The sequence below is a fragment of the Sinocyclocheilus rhinocerous genome, unplaced genomic scaffold, assembly GCF_001515625.1.
Source record: "Sinocyclocheilus rhinocerous isolate Xijiao unplaced genomic scaffold, SAMN03320098_v1.1 scaffold899, whole genome shotgun sequence".
Taxonomy (NCBI): domain Eukaryota; kingdom Metazoa; phylum Chordata; class Actinopteri; order Cypriniformes; family Cyprinidae; genus Sinocyclocheilus; species Sinocyclocheilus rhinocerous.
This window is the reverse complement of record NW_015653460.1, coordinates 1328339-1347223: the sequence shown is the minus strand read 5'-3', so window position 1 is coordinate 1347223 and position 18885 is coordinate 1328339. Positions and strand designations below refer to the sequence as shown.

At 36.1% G+C, this 18885-nt stretch overlaps 2 protein-coding genes across 2 annotated transcripts in view; both read right to left on the bottom strand.

The window, feature by feature from the left end:
* Positions 1 to 7416, bottom strand: part of LOC107715812 (collagen alpha-1(VI) chain-like) — a 42410-nt gene extending 34994 nt beyond the window's left edge. Inside the window, exons 1-4 of the mRNA XM_016522020.1 lie at positions 7374 to 7416; positions 4831 to 5177; positions 1643 to 1772; positions 521 to 721 (exon numbers count right to left, since the gene is read on the bottom strand). Of these exons, the coding sequence (XP_016377506.1) occupies positions 521 to 721; positions 1643 to 1772; positions 4831 to 4918 (419 nt within the window). The 5' untranslated portion in view covers positions 4919 to 5177; positions 7374 to 7416. The remainder of the gene's footprint in view (positions 1 to 520; positions 722 to 1642; positions 1773 to 4830; positions 5178 to 7373) is intronic.
* A 3555-nt stretch (positions 7417 to 10971) lies between these two features.
* LOC107715811 (tryptophan 2,3-dioxygenase B-like) lies at positions 10972 to 15730 on the bottom strand. The gene is made up of 12 exons (XM_016522019.1): positions 15637 to 15730; positions 15387 to 15489; positions 15145 to 15235; positions 14945 to 15015; positions 14456 to 14583; positions 13234 to 13420; positions 13051 to 13158; positions 12852 to 12963; positions 12104 to 12161; positions 11914 to 11993; positions 11734 to 11824; positions 10972 to 11427 (listed from the first exon to the last, which is right to left on the bottom strand). The coding sequence occupies exons 1-12, from the start codon at positions 15669 to 15671 to the stop codon at positions 11268 to 11270; spliced, it is 1224 nt and encodes a 407-aa protein (XP_016377505.1). The 5' UTR covers positions 15672 to 15730; the 3' UTR covers positions 10972 to 11267.
* Positions 15731 to 18885: the final 3155 nt, after the last annotated feature.

Genomic DNA, 18885 nt, shown 5'->3' with positions numbered 1-18885 from the left:
GTCTTAAAGGGTTAGTTCACCCCAAAATGAAAATTCTGTCATTAATTACTCACCCTCATGTCGTTCCAAACCCGTAAGACCTTCGTTCATCTTCGGAACACAAATGAAGATATTTTTGATGAAATGTGAGAGCTCTCAGACCCTGCATAGACAGCAACACAACTGTAATGTCCCCAGGTCCAGAAACGTAGTAAGGTCATCGGTAAAACAGTCCATGTGACATCAGTGGCTCAACTTGTGGAATCAGTGGAATACTTTTTGAGCACAAAGAAAACAAAAATAACAATTATTTCAACAATTCTTCTCCCCCGAGTTACGTCTTCCGCCATTTTAGAGAGTATCACAACGCATACGCACGCTTGTCTGAGAGCTCTCACATTTCATCAAAAATATCTTAATTTGTGTTCCGAAGATGAACGAAGGTCTTACGGGTTTGGAACAACATGAGGGTGAGTAATTAATGACAGAATTTTCATTTTGGGGTGAACTAACCCTTTAAGTAATAATGAATTTCACATACGTCCGGAGCAGCTCAGAGATACCCTCCTTGATGGCACAGTCGGTGTACGTTCCTTTTCCAATGTATTTGATTTTGTCTATGGCCGCCTTCAGGTCGAGACGCCTTGTGTTCAGGTCAACTAGTCCCATCACCAGCTCAATGTCGTCACTGTAATGCAGAGCTCCAGAATTCCACGTCACATTGCGATCACATGGCTGTGGTCTGGCAACAACACAACAGATATGATCAGATTGGTAACACTTGACGGTTTAATATACAGACATTAATGCCTTATTCTACATGACCATATTCTAGATCTCTTAAATCGACCCCTTACCTAAACTTAACAACTACCCTACTAACTATTAATAAGCAGCAAATTAGGAGTTTAATGAGGGAAAATTCTTAGTTAATAGTGTATACGTGTTCCCTAATCTCAAGTGTTAAAAAGCAAAGCAAAGCAATAAAGTAAAAATGTACATAAACTCATTTTTAAAGGTGCACTAAGAAAACATTTGTTTGCTGGCTGATACAACAACACTGACCAAAATTATTATCAATAAGTAAAATAAAACTAAAACTATTAAAAACATTTTGTTTACTGAATAAAGCTGAAATAAAATATAGCTGTAACATGAAAAACTAAAAAGAAAATTCAAAATGTTGGCTTGGTAACTAACGGAATAAGCTTAAGTTGAAGCATTAAAATTGCTAACTGAAAATAAATTAAAACCAAAACAGAACTAATAGTGAAAAAATAAACCTAAAACAGTAATAATTGAAAATAATAATAGTAAAAGTAATAATGACAAATGCACATGACACAACTACTAAAAAGTAACATTAAAATACAAACTGAAAATATAAAAATAAAAGCTTATTTAAAACATTAATAAAAAACTATAATAGTATGTAAAAATGCTAAATAACACCTCTTAACAGTATAAAGCATCAAGCAATTAGAAAAAAAGTAAAATAATATTGTTTGGCCTGGTCACCAAAGGGAGGCTCCATATTATGAATCTGCATTTTCTAAGATATACTTTGTTAACGTTTTAAAGCATATGCTAGATATGATATACATTTCTTGGTCAAAATATTTACAATACATCAATCAGAATATGAAATTTAAAGATAGCATACAGGTTTATTAGCTGATCAATGAACAGCTTTGTGAAGGTCTTGATCTGGTTGATGTAAAACTCTGGAGGTTTGGCTCTGAGGGCCACACTTTCAGACGTGTCCAACACAAAGAACAAGTCCACAGGACACTCTGCAGGAAAACAGAAGGAGAATCACAAAATTATGTTTTTAATGGGTCCAGTCCATCAGGACTTGATTTCAGGAAAAATGTCAGCATGAAAATGGTTGTGTAAACAGTAGCAATCAGGCCCGGCTCCAGGTACGAAATGAAGGGTGGGCAAAGTTATAAAAATAAAAATAATTTAGGTCAGTTGGAAAACGTATGCTACAATTCTAAACTGAAAGCATCTGCTCTACAACAGGGTTGCTAGGTGACAAAACTAGCCCAATGGCCAGTGAAAAGCAGCACAAAGTAGTGACCATATCCCAAATATCAAAACTCATTTCCATACCTAAAATACATATTTTACAGTCACTGTTATGCTGCATTATGACAAATTTTGCAATAAATTATTCAAATTTTAAAATTTAAATAGACTGCAGCAATTAACATTTTGTCAGAACCTCTAGTAAATTACAAGCGATTTCTGAATTGTAGGAGAATCATGACCTCTATCTGAAAAAAAAAATGTGATCAATTTATCCAGAATTGTGCATATTCCTGTTTGACTGACTGTTTCTCCCATGGCAATGACAGGCAAATGGCAGTTTTAGGCCCTCTCCTTTTCTCTCTTTATTTGCTCCCCCTTTGGTTCAATAATCAGGAAGCATGGATTGTCATTTCATTGTTATGCGGACAATAGCCAGATTTATGTGCCACTTAGAAAGAATGACACTGTCAGACCGTTACTTGATTGTCTTGACGATATAAAGGCATGGATGGCTCTTAATTTTTTAAGTTTCAATGAAAACAAGACAGAAGTGATGGTTTTTGGTGGGACCACTGGGACCCCTCTGGTTGATTTGGGTGCCTTGGCTCAGTACATCAAGCCAACCATCACTAACTTAGGGGTGAAAATTGACTCGGATCTCAAGCTTGACAGTCAGATCAGGGCAGTAGTTAAATCGAGTTTTTTCCAATTGAGGCAGCTGGCCAAAATAAATTAATATCTTACGAGGCAACACTTTGAGACATAATCCATGCCTTTGTTACCACTCGGTTGGATTACTGTAATGCACTGTACGTGGGGGTTAGTGGGTCTTCTGTTGCTCGTTTGCAGCTGGTGCAGAAACTGCTTTTAACTGGAACATGTAAATATGAGCACATTTCCCCCATTTTAGCTTCACTTCACTGGCTGCCCATACATTTTAGGATTCAATTTAAAATTCTTCTGTTTGTTTTTAAATCCCTAAATGGTCTTGCCCCACCCTACATTTCTGAGCTGCTACACCCTTACATGCCCACCCGTTCTCTCAGGTCAGCTGATCAGCTGTTCCTGAATGTGCCCAAAACAAAGCGTAAGCTTAGAGGGGACCGTGCTTTTGTTGTGGCAGCTCGTAAATTGTGGAATGATTTGCCTCTGCGCATTAGACAGGCCTCTTCATTGTCTTTATTTAAATAGTCTCTTAAAACACCTTTTCTCCTTGGCTTTTGACACCTGATGTTGATATTTGGTCATTTATTTTAACTTTCTATGCAATCTTAATGTGTTTTAGTTGTATTTTATGTCTTGTATGAGTTTTATTTTTCTGTACAGCACTTTGGTCCACTTCTGTGTTTTTAAAGTGCTTTATAAATAAAGTTTGATTGATTGATTGATTATAATGTACTGATTTAAATTAGAAATCAATAATTATTATTTTACCACTTTGTGCACCTCCCGTGACATGCTCTCATGCCCCAGACCGACTCTGCTTGCATTCACGTGATTTGTCGAGATGAGAGGTAATTCACGGTGCCCCCTCCTGGGTAGTCTGATTTTTATAGTGTCATTTCTAATTACCCAGATACTGATGCTTTGACTCTGAGTGCCAGCGACATGTGTAGCTCAATTGAATATCACAACAATTTTGTGATTGGCTGTTATGTAGTATGGAGTCAGGGTGGGCCAAGCTTCTGATTGGGTGGGCCAGGCCCACCCTGGTCCCCCCGTGGAGCCGGGCCTGGAAGCAATGCATTCTCATGTTCACAATTCTATATAAATATTAACTTTCAGTGTTTACTTACTTTTATCTATCACTTCCTAGTCATGATAATTATGGTTAGTTAGGAAAAATAATGAGCTCCCTCTATTGGTGGGTGATAAAGTTGTTGCTCCATTATCAATCTGAGAAATTAGCATCACCTGACCTAAACCCTGCAGTCATGTGACATTATAGATCATTTGAATACAGTATTAAAGTGTCTGAGATACTGTATACAGGCATTACAGATGTACGAAGATGTAAATTATAAAATAAACTGCCCAAAAGTCACAAAATGTTTACCTAATCAAATGAACCACAAAATCTATTTTTGAGACAGTCAGATAAGAGTTACTCAATTGCAATGATGATTTAATCTTATTTTTACCAACTTAAGCACAGATTATATAGGAGGAATCCATAAAAGTGGCCTAAACCAAGGCCTTTCTTGCAAAGAGGCACAAGGGTTCTTCAAAAACATAAGTTGCATCTCAAAAATGAACTCACTACCCTGATTTGATTTGCTTTGAAGCATCATTTTGCTCATTGTTGGTGCATCAAACACAATAATCTTCTGCATATACTTTGAAACAAGCAGCATCACATCATCATAGGTATCTCCTGCTGGATGGATGGATGGATATGTCATTTTCTATTGGATAAAATAATCCGATTCATTCTTTGAGTTGTTATAATATTGTAACTCATTAAACTATCGCACTATACTATATTTTACTATACTACCATCCTAAACTAGCCTATACCTTTCTATGATTCCACTCACTACACAATACCACATACTTTAATTCCAAACACCTCTATATAACTTATTATAACGTTTCTATGATTATTATAACAAAAGAGCAAACGTTAAATGCATTGAAAACCCATAAAGTGCAGAATGTGTCCATCGTTTATTTGCAGCTGCATTTAATATCAGTCTAATGTAACTTATAACCGACTTTTACGCACAGCGACAGCATTAATACCGAACATGCAAAACATATTTATCCTTTAGAAATAAGAAAATCAATGCAACATGGACGGAAAATATTTATAATTACCTCTGAATGAGATTAGTTGGACATCCTGAGCGATGATCCCTCCCCAAAGTGCGCACAGAGCGGTCAATATATATCCATTAAGCGCCATTGATCCTGATGTTACTGCACGTTAACCGTGTAAACTGAGGTTGAGTGACTCACAGAACAGAAGGAGTGATATGATTGCAGATGAAATATAAAAACAGGCTCGGGTGAGATGAAGTGGCGGACAGTGGCACGGTGGCGCGTCCGCTCAGAGCGCACAGCAGAATGAAACGCCTTACAGCAGGAGGGAGGAGGAGGAGGAGTTCGGTTCACTCTTCACTTCTTCAGGGCTTCATCCTACTGCTGCACACCGATGATAGGCCCTGAAACAATTCAAAATATGAGGTATATTCATAATCAATACGTACTTAATGAACATGATTATGCTTAACGCATCAAATGCACCCTATTTCTGGTGTTTTGTTTGTTTGTTTGTTTTTTTCTCCTTTATTAGGATTAGCAACAAGTATACAAAAATATACAACCCTAGTAACAACAAAATCACAAAACAAAATGAAATAAAAAAACAAACAAACATACAGGGCCAGGGGTAATATAAATTACATTATATAAAATAAAGGTGCCTCAAAAGGCACTTTTTAACAACCAGGCAAAGGTCACAGAGCATTCAGTCAACTGTACATTATAGGAAAGAACCAGTATTATAAGATGCACACAGTGTTATCGATTTTAAGGCTTTAACATTGCTGGAGGTAGATATTGTTTCACCCTATTTCTGGTGTTTGAAAACGCTTTGCTGCATAATGACGCCACCATTATACGAAAGAATAGTATGGAAATAAACAAAAATATGCATTGCACTCTATGCATAAGAATGGCCCATAACAATATAACAAATATATATATATATTACAATTTTAATTTCAATATATTAATTTTAAAATACAAAATTGCATTTCTAATTCCATTAATACATTTAACAAACATTATCTAGGCATGAATGCTTAACATTTCGTACTGTAATAGTCCAGTAGTTTGAAATATCATGAAACTTGAACTAATGTCTTCATATCTGCATGTACATGAAATAAGTATTAACGTAAATTCCCAAAATACAACCTTTTTCTCATTGCTTTTTTAAAAGAATATATATTATACATTATAGCCTATAGGCTATATATAAATATTGTTATATATTTATATTATATTGCTATGTAATATTGTTATCTATTTATTTATTTTCAATGATAGGGTCTCTTATACAAATAGTTGTTTCAGAAACTATGTTTTGTTTTGTTTTTTTGCATAAAGTCTGGTTACCTTGGAAACTAAATGGGTAACATTCTGGTGTGTTTGAACGTGCAAGCGACATGAAGCACAGCGGTTTGGATGTGCAGAAGTTCGATGTTGTACTGTGGGAGAGAATGAGCCATCCTGATGAGGTTATGCATGTAGTCTTTGTGATGAAATATGTGTATGAGAGGTTATAAAAGTGCACTCAACGATACACAGTTGTCAAGAGCTGAGAGGTGAAGAGTTTGAGAGAAAGAGCGAGAGAGAGAATAACGAATAAGCGAGACATCTGGACATGTCTTTTCTCTTCCAGAGGGGGAGGGTAAAGGACTTTCCACATCTGCATTAATTTAATTACATGTTTTTTCTCAGTAACTGTAACTGATTACAATTACTTTTATTTTGTAATTAAATTACGTAATTCCGTTACATGTAACTAGTTACTCCCCAACACTGGCACTACAGTAAATTCAAGATGACACTCTGGAACATTATAATTACAACATTGTGAGTGAAGAAGACATCATCACTCATTCGCGTACACAACGACAGACTCGCATGTGAGAGGATGGGAAAACATCAAACCGCTTTGAGAGAGTCCAAGCAAGAGCAGCTACGTTTTAAAACTGGGAAAGAGTGACTGTAAAGTCAGTAAAGTGAAGACACTACATTCATTGTACATCTAGCAGTGTTGCGTAAAATAGAGGAGGGAAAAAAGCAGTATGGTTCACCAATAGAGGAATATTTTTTTCCTCTCTCGGTCTGTAATGAACACTGCATGAGCTGGAACGTCACAGAGGGGAGATCAGGGTGGTCCTTGGGGAAACCTAGTCATGGTTCTTTACAATAAAAAAAAAAGTACTGTGGTGGTACCATGGTACTAAATGATGTTTACATGGTACTATAAGGTACTATGTGCAAAAAATGTGGTATTATCATGATTATGCTTCAGAGAGGGAGGGTAAAAGTGTGAAATGGGATGTTTACTGTATGTTTTGGATCAAAATAGTTGCCTGGTGGCAACTGAAGGGAAATGGGTGTGTTTTTCCCCCAAAAGAAAGGATTCATTTCTCCTTGAAAATTCTATTTACAGGAGTCCAATGTTTGGCCAGAGCTCAGCCAGCTTTTTCCACTGATCTCATTCTCTTAGCTTTTTTCTTCCATGAAAGAAAGAAAGAGAAAAAATAATTTTGTACCCTAAGACTGGGAGGAAAAAGGGGGGGAAAGCATCTGGTAATAATCAGGATTTAATAGTGGAGGCTCACTGTAAATCTGCGAAGAATCTGACAGCTGCGCTGGTTCATTTCGGCCTTCATCGAGGTGAATGACATCAGGATTCTTCACTGTTGTGTGCGAGAGGGAAGCATACTGTAAGACAAAAATAATTAGCAAAAAAAGATTTTTTGCTGAAACAAAACTGCTGCAAGGCAGATGTGACAAGAATTCAGACAAGAAGAAAGTTCAAAGTTAAAGGCAGACTGACAGGTCAAAGTGCACGGCCTTTAAAATGAATGTTATTTCGACATGTTAAATGGGGGGTGAGGGAGGGGTTAAGCTTGACCTCTGGTCGTCTAGGGAGCCTCAAAGGTTTAGATTACAATCACAAAACAGCAGGTAACATAAACGCCCCAAACTCTGAACGCTATCAGGTTATGTATCATTCAAAACTTTGGGGTCAGTAGGATTTTAAAAAATGTTTTTGATAGAAAACTAAGGCTGCATTTATTTGCTCATTAATGCAGTAAAATTAGCAATATTGTCATATTTTGAAATGTAAATTATTCCTGTGATGGCAAAGCTGAATTTTTAGCATCATTACTCATCTTCGGAGTCACATGATCCTTCAGAAATCATTCTAATATGCTGATTTGCTGCTCAAGAAACAGTTCTTATTATCAATGTTGAAAACAGTTGTGCTCGCATTAATATTTTTGTGGAAACAGTGACTTTTTTTAATTTTTTTTAAATAGCATTTATTTGAAATATAAATTTATGTATATGACTTCATTTTTCCAGCTCCATAGCCCTGGTGATATGTACTCTGAAATTCTGGGAGTTTCGTCTATAGCAAGGGAGAGACATTGATCATTGATCTGCAAAAGACAATAATCCATGTGTTTTGACCTTCTTGTGAATAATTTATCAGTCATAGATTTTGTTTGAGCATTGGGAAAAATCCCAACTTTTCACCAAATGAATACCCTGGCCTTCCTTACTGGATTACTACTCCTATATCTGGATCCAAACAGGAAAGCCAGTGAGATTTCCATGGGATGAGATCATAAGCTCTTGAGAATTGCTCCAAGCACATTTGAATACAGATGCCAATTTTACTAGAATTATGAAAACTTTTATAGCATGTGCATGAAACCGAATGATGGAGGAGTTAAGTTAAGCAATATAATCCAACGTAATCTATGTAGATAAGATCGTTGTTTATATTGTACAAGAATAATTCTGCCCCATTTCCTCTATCAATTTAAGATGGTGAAGAGATGTTGTCACAGACGTTAGATCACCTAAACATGTTGTAGGAACATGGATAGTTTAATTCAGGTGATATGTGGCCATGTTAATGAGAAAACAAACTGATCCCAGACTGCACATTAGTGTCATCTCCTGTTTTACGCTTCAGCAAAACCATGATGGAACCTTTCTCAGTTTTTCCAAATCATGTGATCATGTGACAGATCGAGGCAGGCACATTATTCTGGAATAACGTCTGGAAAACACATTATTACAAAGACACCTGTTAGGGGAGGAGAAGCAAAGGCTACAGTCATTACAGAGAGAACAATTTTTGAATAAACCCTCTAACCATTAGGCCACTACTGTACACATTCAATGATACATTTCATTTGAACTCAATATGAATTTACTTATACAGATGCATCATGGCCTATTATTTATTTTGTGTCCTGTATGAGTTTTAGTGGGGTGGTGAATAAACTGTAAGCATAGTTATTTAGGTAGGCCTATATATTCTTATAAAAAGAGAAAATAAAACATGGTAAGATGGTGAATGGGATCTTGGATACTAGCTGTTTTTCAGTGCCCGGTCTATGAGTGTTCACTCAGCATGGTAAGGTATGATGCTTTCACAAGTGTGTCATGGAAAAATGAACAGTGCTTAGCTGAAGCTGCCCTTAATTAAATCACCTCCTGAGGGTGTAATGAGACTGAAAGAGAGAATGAGAGTAAAACACTGAAGAAAACAGCATTCTGACCACAAGAGTCTAATCACTCTACAAATACCTCTCAGAGGATCAATTTAGAGCAGTCATCAAGGCCTCTCGCCTGAAGAGCTGCAGCTAATTAAACACAGACCTGAGCCGCATTCAAACGGCTGCGAGCGCTGTGACACTTCCATTAATCTTAAAGTGCAGTCTGCCAACCAGATGGAGGAAGCTGGTGAAGTCACTTTGCTCTCTCTCCCGAACTCTGGGACGATGTTTACCAAAAATCAGATAAAAACAGCATGTACTGTATGAGACTTCCACAGAAACAATTTGTGCAGAATCACTTCTCCAGAGAAAGACTGACAGCCATATCTACAAAAACAACGTACCACAGTGTATAATAGCACAACAATGAAAACATCATAAATGGACTTCCACTGAAACCTTTATATTTCACGAGAAACATTTTGGCAGGAAAACCTAGTTCATGATGAATTACATTGGCAATGAGGAGGTTTTTATTAACATGTCGCTTTATCTGTATGTTTTTGTTTCCCTGTCTCAGTGGCGCAGCTTTTGATTGGAGATAACTGCAGGAAATGTTTGTAGGAGGGGGACAATCAACTGTGATACTAAGGGGACTAATTGGATCCCTAAAAGGAGACAGGTTTCCTGAGTTAGTGTCCAGCCCAGTGAAAGTATGTCCCGGCTCCAGCCCAGCAACGCTCTTTACTGGCCGATCTGTCTGTCACTTACATCCTTCAAAGAACGTTTTAGATTGTAGCCTACTAATTATAGCCAGTCAGGCACTTAACATGATTTCAAAGGCTGCTTTCTTTTACCAAAGATTAGAACAGAAGATGAAAGTACGCCATGAAACAAGATTTTTTTCTTTATTGTCACATGACGCTTCATTTACTGTTGGATACATTCTGCCCTCTAGTGGACAAGTACAGCGCTATCTATCTATCTATCTATCTATCTATCTATCCATCTCTGCCCTCTTTTTTTGTCAGCTGAAAATCTTTGGCATAAACTATTTACCTGAAGTACCCCCTGAGATTTTAAGCAAATATTCCAATAATTTAATGGCACATTTTCATGTTTACTTTAAAACCTTTTTTTTATTTTTTTATCCGTTTTAAAGATTTTATCAGAATTATTTTACATAAGCTAGCTATTGATATTAGATAATATGTGACCCTGGCCCACAAAATCAGTCATAAGGGTCAATTTTTCGAAATTGAGATTTATACATCATCTGAAAGCTGAATAAATAAGCTTTCCATTGATGTATGGTTTATGGTTACATCACCATTGAAAAAAAAATCAAAAAATTGAGAAAATCGCCTTTAAAGTTGTCCAAATGAAGTTCTTAGCATTGCATATTACTAATTAAAAATTTAGTTTTTATATATTTATGGTAGGAAATGTACAAAATATCTTCATGGTACATGATCTTTTCTTAATATCCTAATGATTTTTGACACAAAAGAAAAATCGATGATGTTGACTCATACAATGTATTGTTGGCTTTTGCTACAAATATACTCATGCTACTTATGACGACTGGTTTTGTGCTCCAGGGTCACATTTTATATATCATTGTTCATGCACAGCTTACAAAATACATGCATATATTTTTATATATGTATGCTTCATATATATGTTTATGTGCTTCATTCAAAAATATATTTTTAGTATTACAAAAGAGACATTTTTTACATAAATGTTTAAAATATAAATAGTATGTACAAGATTTCTTGATTTCCAGTATATACACAATCACTTCATCATTAAACTTTCTTTACGTCATCTTGAGAGACGTTTCTAGCCCTTCAGTGTCTCAGCAAATCAATCAATCATGTAAATGGAACAAAAAGCACAAACTTTGGCTGATCAATACAGAGTACATGCACTATTCCTGAGTTTCTGGACATCATTTCGTTTCATCAGCACAGACAAACAAGTTGGATCTTTCTAATCTGAATCCTCACTGCTGTATGAATTGTACGAGCTGTCGTAACACTCGGCCATGTAGGGAAACTTATGGATGTTTGGGTTCAGTTTGGGCACCCAGGCACGAGGTACCAGGAATGTCGCGAGGTTGAACAAATCCACAAACACTTTGTAACGATCACTGAAAGATGAGAGAACAAGGCATCTTCATTTTGTGGTCCATCTTATCTGAGGTTAAAGTGTTACTGTTTATCCCAGATTTTTATCACTGAGTGAATTTCAATAAACACAATGAAAATGTGCTTTTATCCGCGTCAAACACAGATAAGTGAGCATTATGGATCATAACTTGAGATGAATTAATGAGCTGTAATCATGCCACCATTGAGAAAGATGATGACCAAAATAACACAAAACCCTAGAATAGTTTAGTATTTCAGATTGGAACAAAAAAGCATGTTTCTCAGATCATTAGCGAGACACAAACCTGACAGTGGAGCGCAGGTATTGGTAGCCTGACGATCCACCTGTCCCTGCCTTACTCCCGGTCATTCTGTGCACCGTACAGACATGGTTATCTGGAGGGAAAGGTTTGTGGTGTTAGTGTGGGATATGGCTGTAGTATATGTGGAGACTCCTGAATTTGTGCTTGGAATCAAAGACTTACATCTCCACTTGGTCATGAGCGTATCGATCTCCATCAGTGCAATCAGGAGCTGGAAGGGCACCTGGAATCGAGGCTCTTCCCTGGAAAACAAAAAAGGATGAAGATCTTCACTGAAAAAATGTCCTACTCTATAATGCACAAAAACAGTATTGAATATAGTGAATATAATATTAAATGTAATCTCACATACCTATAGAAATTAATTATCAGAGCTCCCTGAAGGGCCTTGTAAGAAAGTCGCCGTTCACCTTTTGGAAAAAGATTGAAATTCATCGATATTTATGCACCACAGACTGTAAAAATACTTTTCAAAGTTAAAGTAAATAAAACAGATTATTACAGATTGACAGTTTACATGGAAATAGTATAGTAATAGTAATAGTACTTGCCATTTCTTTGTAATTATCTGTACAAATTTACTAGAAATTTCTGAGTGACAAGAGTTCAAAAGTAAATTCTACACCTTTTTCTCAGTGTAGAATTGGAATGGGTACTAAAAGGTCTTATAGTGCCCAAAAACATGGTATTACCTGCATTTTACCTTTGTTTGGGTAAATGGTGCTCTGTTCAAAATGGCATTCACTCATTTTATTAATATTTTAAATTAACTTTTATTTTTATGTATTCAGTTTCATTTAATTTTAGTGGAATTTTTTGTCATTATTATGCACTTTTTGATTAGTTTGTTGTTGTTGATATTGTTCTTTTTAAATATTGATTTTAAGGTTTAATTTTAGGGCGGTGAAGTTACATTTGAGTTTTTATTTATTTCCTGTTCCAGTCAGCCTTGGCAACTGCAGTATGTTTATTGTATTTATATTCCAATCAACAAAAAGGTTTTTAATAGTTTACATAGTTTAATAGTTTAGTTAACAATAATAACCCTGCATAGTCTATACTACACTACTAGTAGCAAAGCATTGTGAGCTAATCCTCACCTTTGCTTAAAAGATGCTCATGGCGTTTTGGATCAAACAGGGCGGTGAAGACCTCAGTCTGTTTGTTTAGATCTGCCAGAAGGTCCTCCTTCGCCTCAGAATCTTCCATTTTCTGTAAGTCAAAGCAATGAGTAAACCTTGAGCATAGCAACATTTCTGAGAAAATGGAATGGAAAAAATGATTGTGATCAGAACGAACTTCCAGTTTGTGCTTCTCCATCTTGAGACCCTCTTCGATGTTGGCTTGCAGTTTTCCCCAGAAATTAAATCCATCCTTTTCCAGTCCAGGAGTCATCTCCAGCCATTGCTACAATATACATTATATAATTTAAATGGCATACTAATTATGCCAAAATTCATTATTGAAGATGAGAGGTTTTACCTCCACCAGCTGAAGGAGAGTGGCTTCCTGCTCTGAACTCAGCAGCGTCTCGCTCTCCTGTCCGTGGAAGTTATCTCTGTAGTGTCGTCGGTTGTAGGGGACTCTCAAATGATCCGCCACACCAATCTTAGCCTCCAGAAGACGGAACTGAAGACTCTGGAACCCCGAGGCTGGGGACAGATACTCCCTACAACAAATAAGCAATATCTCAAACCAGTCCGATTTGTGAATAAATCACTCAAACCGTTTTTCTGGATTAAAGGATTCAACTCATTCATCTACTTGCAAATGTAAACTACACTGAACAAAATTATAAACGCAACACTTTTGTTTTTGCCCCCATTTGTCATGAGCTGAACTCAAAGATCTAAGACTTTTTCTATGTACACAAAAGGCCTATTTCTCTCAAATATTGTTCACAAATCTGTCTAAATCTGTGTTAGAGAGCACTTCTCCTTTGCCGAGATAATAGAGAAATGAACATTCAATTCACGGGCAACAGCTCTGGTGGACATTCCTGCAGTCAGTATGCCAATTGCACGCTCCCTCAAAACTTTCTGGTTTTCGGACCCCCCAATACAGTAAAACTGCACATTTTAGAGTGGCCTTTTATTGTGGCCAGCCTAAAGCAGACCTGTGCAATAATCATGCAGTCTTAATCAGCATCTTGATATGCCACACCTGTGAGGTGGATGGATTATCTCGGCAAAGGAGAAGTGCTCACTAACACAGATTTAGACAGATTTGTGAACAATATTTGAGAGAAATAGGCCTTTTGTGTACATAGAAAAAGTCTTAGATCTTTGAGTTCAGCTCATGAAAAATGGGGGCAAAAACAAAGTGTTGCGTTTATAATTTTGTTCAGTGTATATTAACCTTATGACTTTTTTTTCTTCATTTTCTAAAATTAAGGCCTATTTTTCTGGGTTGTTTGAGCTGAGGCCATCCGGATCTCATCAGAAAACATACTGTAAGTATTTTATGAGGTGGCGATTTTGTATGAATTAATATGATGTGATTCATACAGAAATGTGATTTTTAGGGGGAAAAAAACACACACACACAAAGGTCCACCCCTAAACCTGACTGTCAGTGGGGCATAAGCAGACCATACGCAAACATATGAATGTGATTGTATGAATTCATATGAAATAGCCACCAATTCGCAAATATTTAAAGTAGTTATGAATTGCCATGAGGGTATGTTGACTGAGGATGTTACCTGAAATCAAAGAAGTCCAGGGCAGTCATAGTCTCCAGGACTGCAAACTGCTCCACCAGTAGTTTGAAGATCATGGTGATCCTGTGGATCCTGCTCACCACCTTCAGCATGTTTCTTTCATCCCGAACCTGTGGACAAAGTCCACATTTAATCGTTTTTTTTTTGTTTGTTTTTTACAAAAAATACACCTACTCTCTTAAAAATAAAGGTTCCAAAAGGGGGGTTTAGCAGTGATAGCACGGAAGAACCATTTTTGCTTCCCCAAAGAACCTTTCAGTAAAAGAACTTTGTGTGAAGAACATTTTTAAAAAATCTAAAGGACCATTTCCACTAGAAAGAAGCTTTTGTGGAATGGAAACTTTTCCATGTATGTTAAAGGTTCTTCATGATTCCACTGATGCCAAAAACAAACCTATATTTTTAAAAGCTTGAGGAGCAATCAACTCTTCCTGTCCACAACTCAATATTCATTTTGTTAGTTTAACTTACATGGTTTTTAATGAACAGGTCCCGAACTGAATCAAGCTCCCACAATATCTGCTTAAACCACAACTCGTAAGCTAAAAGAGAAAACACAGAATAACAGTCGGGATATGTGGAAATGGACCCTCAAACCCAAAATGTTTTTGATAATGTTATGTGAGAGCTAACAGGTTTTCATATAGTATGAATACATATAAATAGATTACCTTGGTGGGTAACAATGAAGAGATGCTCATCATGGATTTTGTTACCTTTCTGTTGACTCTGCAAAACTTGAGCGCTCAACACCTTGTCAAGCTAACAGCAAACAGATCAAAGTTATTACACCTTAATGCATTTCAGCTTTTCATGCTGTGGTTAAGTCATTTTCAGCAAAACAGGCTCAAAGTTAGATATGAATAATTCATATTTGGATCAGTACATTTAATAAAGGTTGATGACTTATTACCTGTAGGTATTCTCCATAGACGATTCCTCCTTTAGTGGCTTTGTTGATGCCCTTTTGGGATTCATCCTCTTCCTCTGCCTGACTGGGCTTACTGGTAAACAATCTAATTTTGAGATGAAAAAAATATATATACACATCCATTTATATTTTAATTACATTCAGGTAAAATATAAAAAAAAACATTACATTTCATTTGATTTTGACAGGAATTAAAAATAAATAAAGTTAAAAACTAATTCTGAAAACATACTGATGCTTTCTTCCCAAAAAAGGACATCCACTCATGTTTTCCCTCAAAATGTCCAACAGAAATGGATCTTATGTATGTTTACTGAAGGTTATCACAAGGTTCGGGTGCTTCATTGCAAAGCCAAGCATTTAAAGGTTTTCAGGGTCCAATCAAATGCTGGAGAGCCAGACCCTGCCTATCAAAGCAGACACACATGGTAGGCATGTGAGTGAGTGTGTTTATGTACAGTTTACAATGTAATTGTAATGTTTTTTTTTACCCCAAGCCAAATAAAGCCATGTAGACCAGGGTTGTTATAGTTTCTAACTAAAACTAAAACCAGTTTTGTTACTTGAAATTAAATAAACATTACCTGAAAAAAAAAAAAAAATCCTTAAACTTTATTTTGATTCCAGCTAGTTGCCAAAGTAACATTTCTCTTTTTCATTTAGTTTAACTTGATGCATTAAGATAATTAAAACCAGAACTGAAATGAAATGAAAATAAACTATGCAGACTATATTAAGTGCTGCTTGAAAGTTTGTGAACCCTTTAGAATTTTCTATATTTCTGCATAAATATGATCAAAAACATAATCAGATATAATCAAGTCCTGAAAGTAGACAAAGAGAACCCAATCAATAACATATTTTCTTTGTCATTTATTTATTCAGGAAAATGATCCAATATTACATATCTGTGAGTGGCAAAACTATGTGAATCTCTAGGTTGAGCTGTTAAATTGAAAGATGAACTGTTAACTGTTAAGAGGCGCTGCCTGCCCTGTTTTATTTAAAAAAAAACAGTAAAAAGCTAGACATCCGTCCATGAACTGAGTCTCAAGAGAAAGTGATCATGCAGCAAGACAACGACCCCAAGCACACAAGTCATTTTTACCAAAGAATGGTTAAAGAAGAACAAAGTTAATGTTTTAGAATGGCCAAGTCAAAGTTCAGACCTTAATCCAGTTGAAATATTGTGGAAGGAGCTGAAGCAAGCAGTTCATAATACAAAACTCACCAACATCACAGCGTTGAAGTGCTTCTGTACTGAGGAATGGGCTAAAACTCCTACAAGACGTTGTGCAGGACTGATCAGCAGTTACAAGAAAATTTACCTGCAGTTATTGCTGCAAAAGGGGGCCACGCCAGATACAGAAATCAAAGATTCACATACTTTTACAATGCATATACTGTATATGTAACACTGGATCATTTTTCTCAATAAATAAATGACAAAGAAAAAATATTTTTGTCTCATTTGTTTAATTGGGTTCACTTTGTCTAATTTCAGGACTTGTGAGGAAATCAGATTATGTAGAAATATATATAGAAAATTCTAAAGGGTTCACAAACTTTTAAGCAGCACTGTATATAAAAAAAACAAAAACTAATTTAAAAAAAACTACAAAATCACACAGCAAAATTACTAAAACTTTAACTAAAATTAAAATGGGAAATACAAAAGTAAAAACAAATTTAAACCATTAATAAAAACTATAATAGCATCACAGTGGTACTAAAATAACACTGATTAAGACCTTGTGGATGTTTTGGAATCTTTTTTTTTTAAATGTCTTCAGCTGACTGTCACAGCTGCCAAAAAGTGGATGCCCAAACTCCACAATACATTAATTTAAACGCCATCAACAGATAAATATTTACTAGTCTGTATGGTCTTACTCTCTTAAAATTCAACAAAAAACAGTCAATAGCAGTGCACAATGGGCTTATATCATTACAAGGTCATGTGGTGTTAACTGGGTACATTTCAGTGTAGAAGCTACTGCAGAAAATAAATGAATATGACATGAACCATAAAGCTACAAGCATTACTTGGTCAAACGTAACTGAATTAAATACTCCACAAGCATTTATACACTCTTAAAAATAAAGGTGCTTCATGATGCCATAGAAGAGCCTTTTTGTCTAAATGGTTCCATAAAGAACCTTTAACATCTGCAGAACCTTTCTGTTTCACATAAGGTTCTTTGTGGCGAAAGAAGGTTCTTCAGATTATAAAAAGGTAAGAAAGAGATGGTTCTTTAAAGAACCTTTGACTGAATGGTTATTCTATGGCATCACTGTGAAGAACCTTTTGAAGCACCTTTATTTTTAAGAGTGTAGTTGTGGTGTTTGGGTGTCCATTTGATATATATATATATATATAATCAAACCCTCCAAGCCACTAAATCTTATTGAGAGAGGTCCTTTGGGGATCACAACAAGACTGGCCGTTATATAAGAGCAGACCTTTGCGGACACATATGTTCCTGTTGAACCAGCATCCTGAAACAGAACATCAGTTGGAGCCTGACCAGAAGGCCTGACCTAAAAACGAAACAAATCGATATTTCAGAGACGGAGCTTGAGGTCAAAGGGTGTCGTAGTTTTAGTGGGGTTAATGTACAAATTTATGGGCAAACACAAGTAAAAACAAATCACATGCTCTGTGGCACACAAGCACTAATGACGTAGGAAAGAGTTCACAGAAAACGACGCCTAAACAAACTGACCTTGACACTTGCTCGGGTCACATGATCTGACATAAGAGTTAAAGATTCTACCAACTCTAAAACATAAAATGAGTCAGACACACAGGTATTTCTATACTGTTCGAAGAGGTGGCCACCCTTTGAGACCCAGCGGGTGAAGAAAGACCCCTCTGGCCATATCACATTATTGTTGCAGTAGAAGATATTGGTATACAGTAGGTGATATTGTGAAAGGATTTCTCACCGAACCGTCTATTTTCCCCATGGCCAGTGTTTTTTCTGGAAGCTTCCTGTCCTACACTTCTCTCCCCGTCAGCTCTTCGCACTACTCCTGCTGCCCGTTTAACCTACTGGAAGCCAAAAGAAATTAATGTCATGATAAACAATTCAGTGAAATCACTAAACACAACGCAAACAAAAAGCAAAACACAGACCCGCTCACACTAGACAACTACATGTTGGTTTCTATTTTAAACTTCTCATTTATTGCACAAATTAACTGTAGTGCATTTTTCACTTTTGATTACAATACGAGTCAAAAGTTTAGGGTCAGTAATTTTTTTTTTTAGAAAGAAAATGAAGCAATGAACAAAACTAAACTTCTGTTTGTGACATTTATTACAGAGCATTAAGTAGGGGAGAAAAAGAGGACAACTTACAATTTTTATTAAAGGGGTCATATGATGCTATTTTAAAGATCATTATTTTATGTATTTGGTGTAACAGAATATGTTGACATGCTTTAATGTTCAAAAAACACATTATTTTTCAAATAC

Coding starts and splice junctions, on each gene's coding strand:
- LOC107715811 (XM_016522019.1), bottom strand. CDS start 15,671: ATGAGTGGATGTCCTTTTTTGGGAAGAAAGCATCA. Junction 13,159..13,233: donor CTCTCCTTCAGCTGGTGGAG/GTAAAACCTCTC, acceptor TGTATATTGTAG/CAATGGCTGGAGATGACTCC. Junction 11,825..11,913: donor GCTCATGACCAAGTGGAGAT/GTAAGTCTTTGA, acceptor CTTTCCCTCCAG/ATAACCATGTCTGTACGGTG.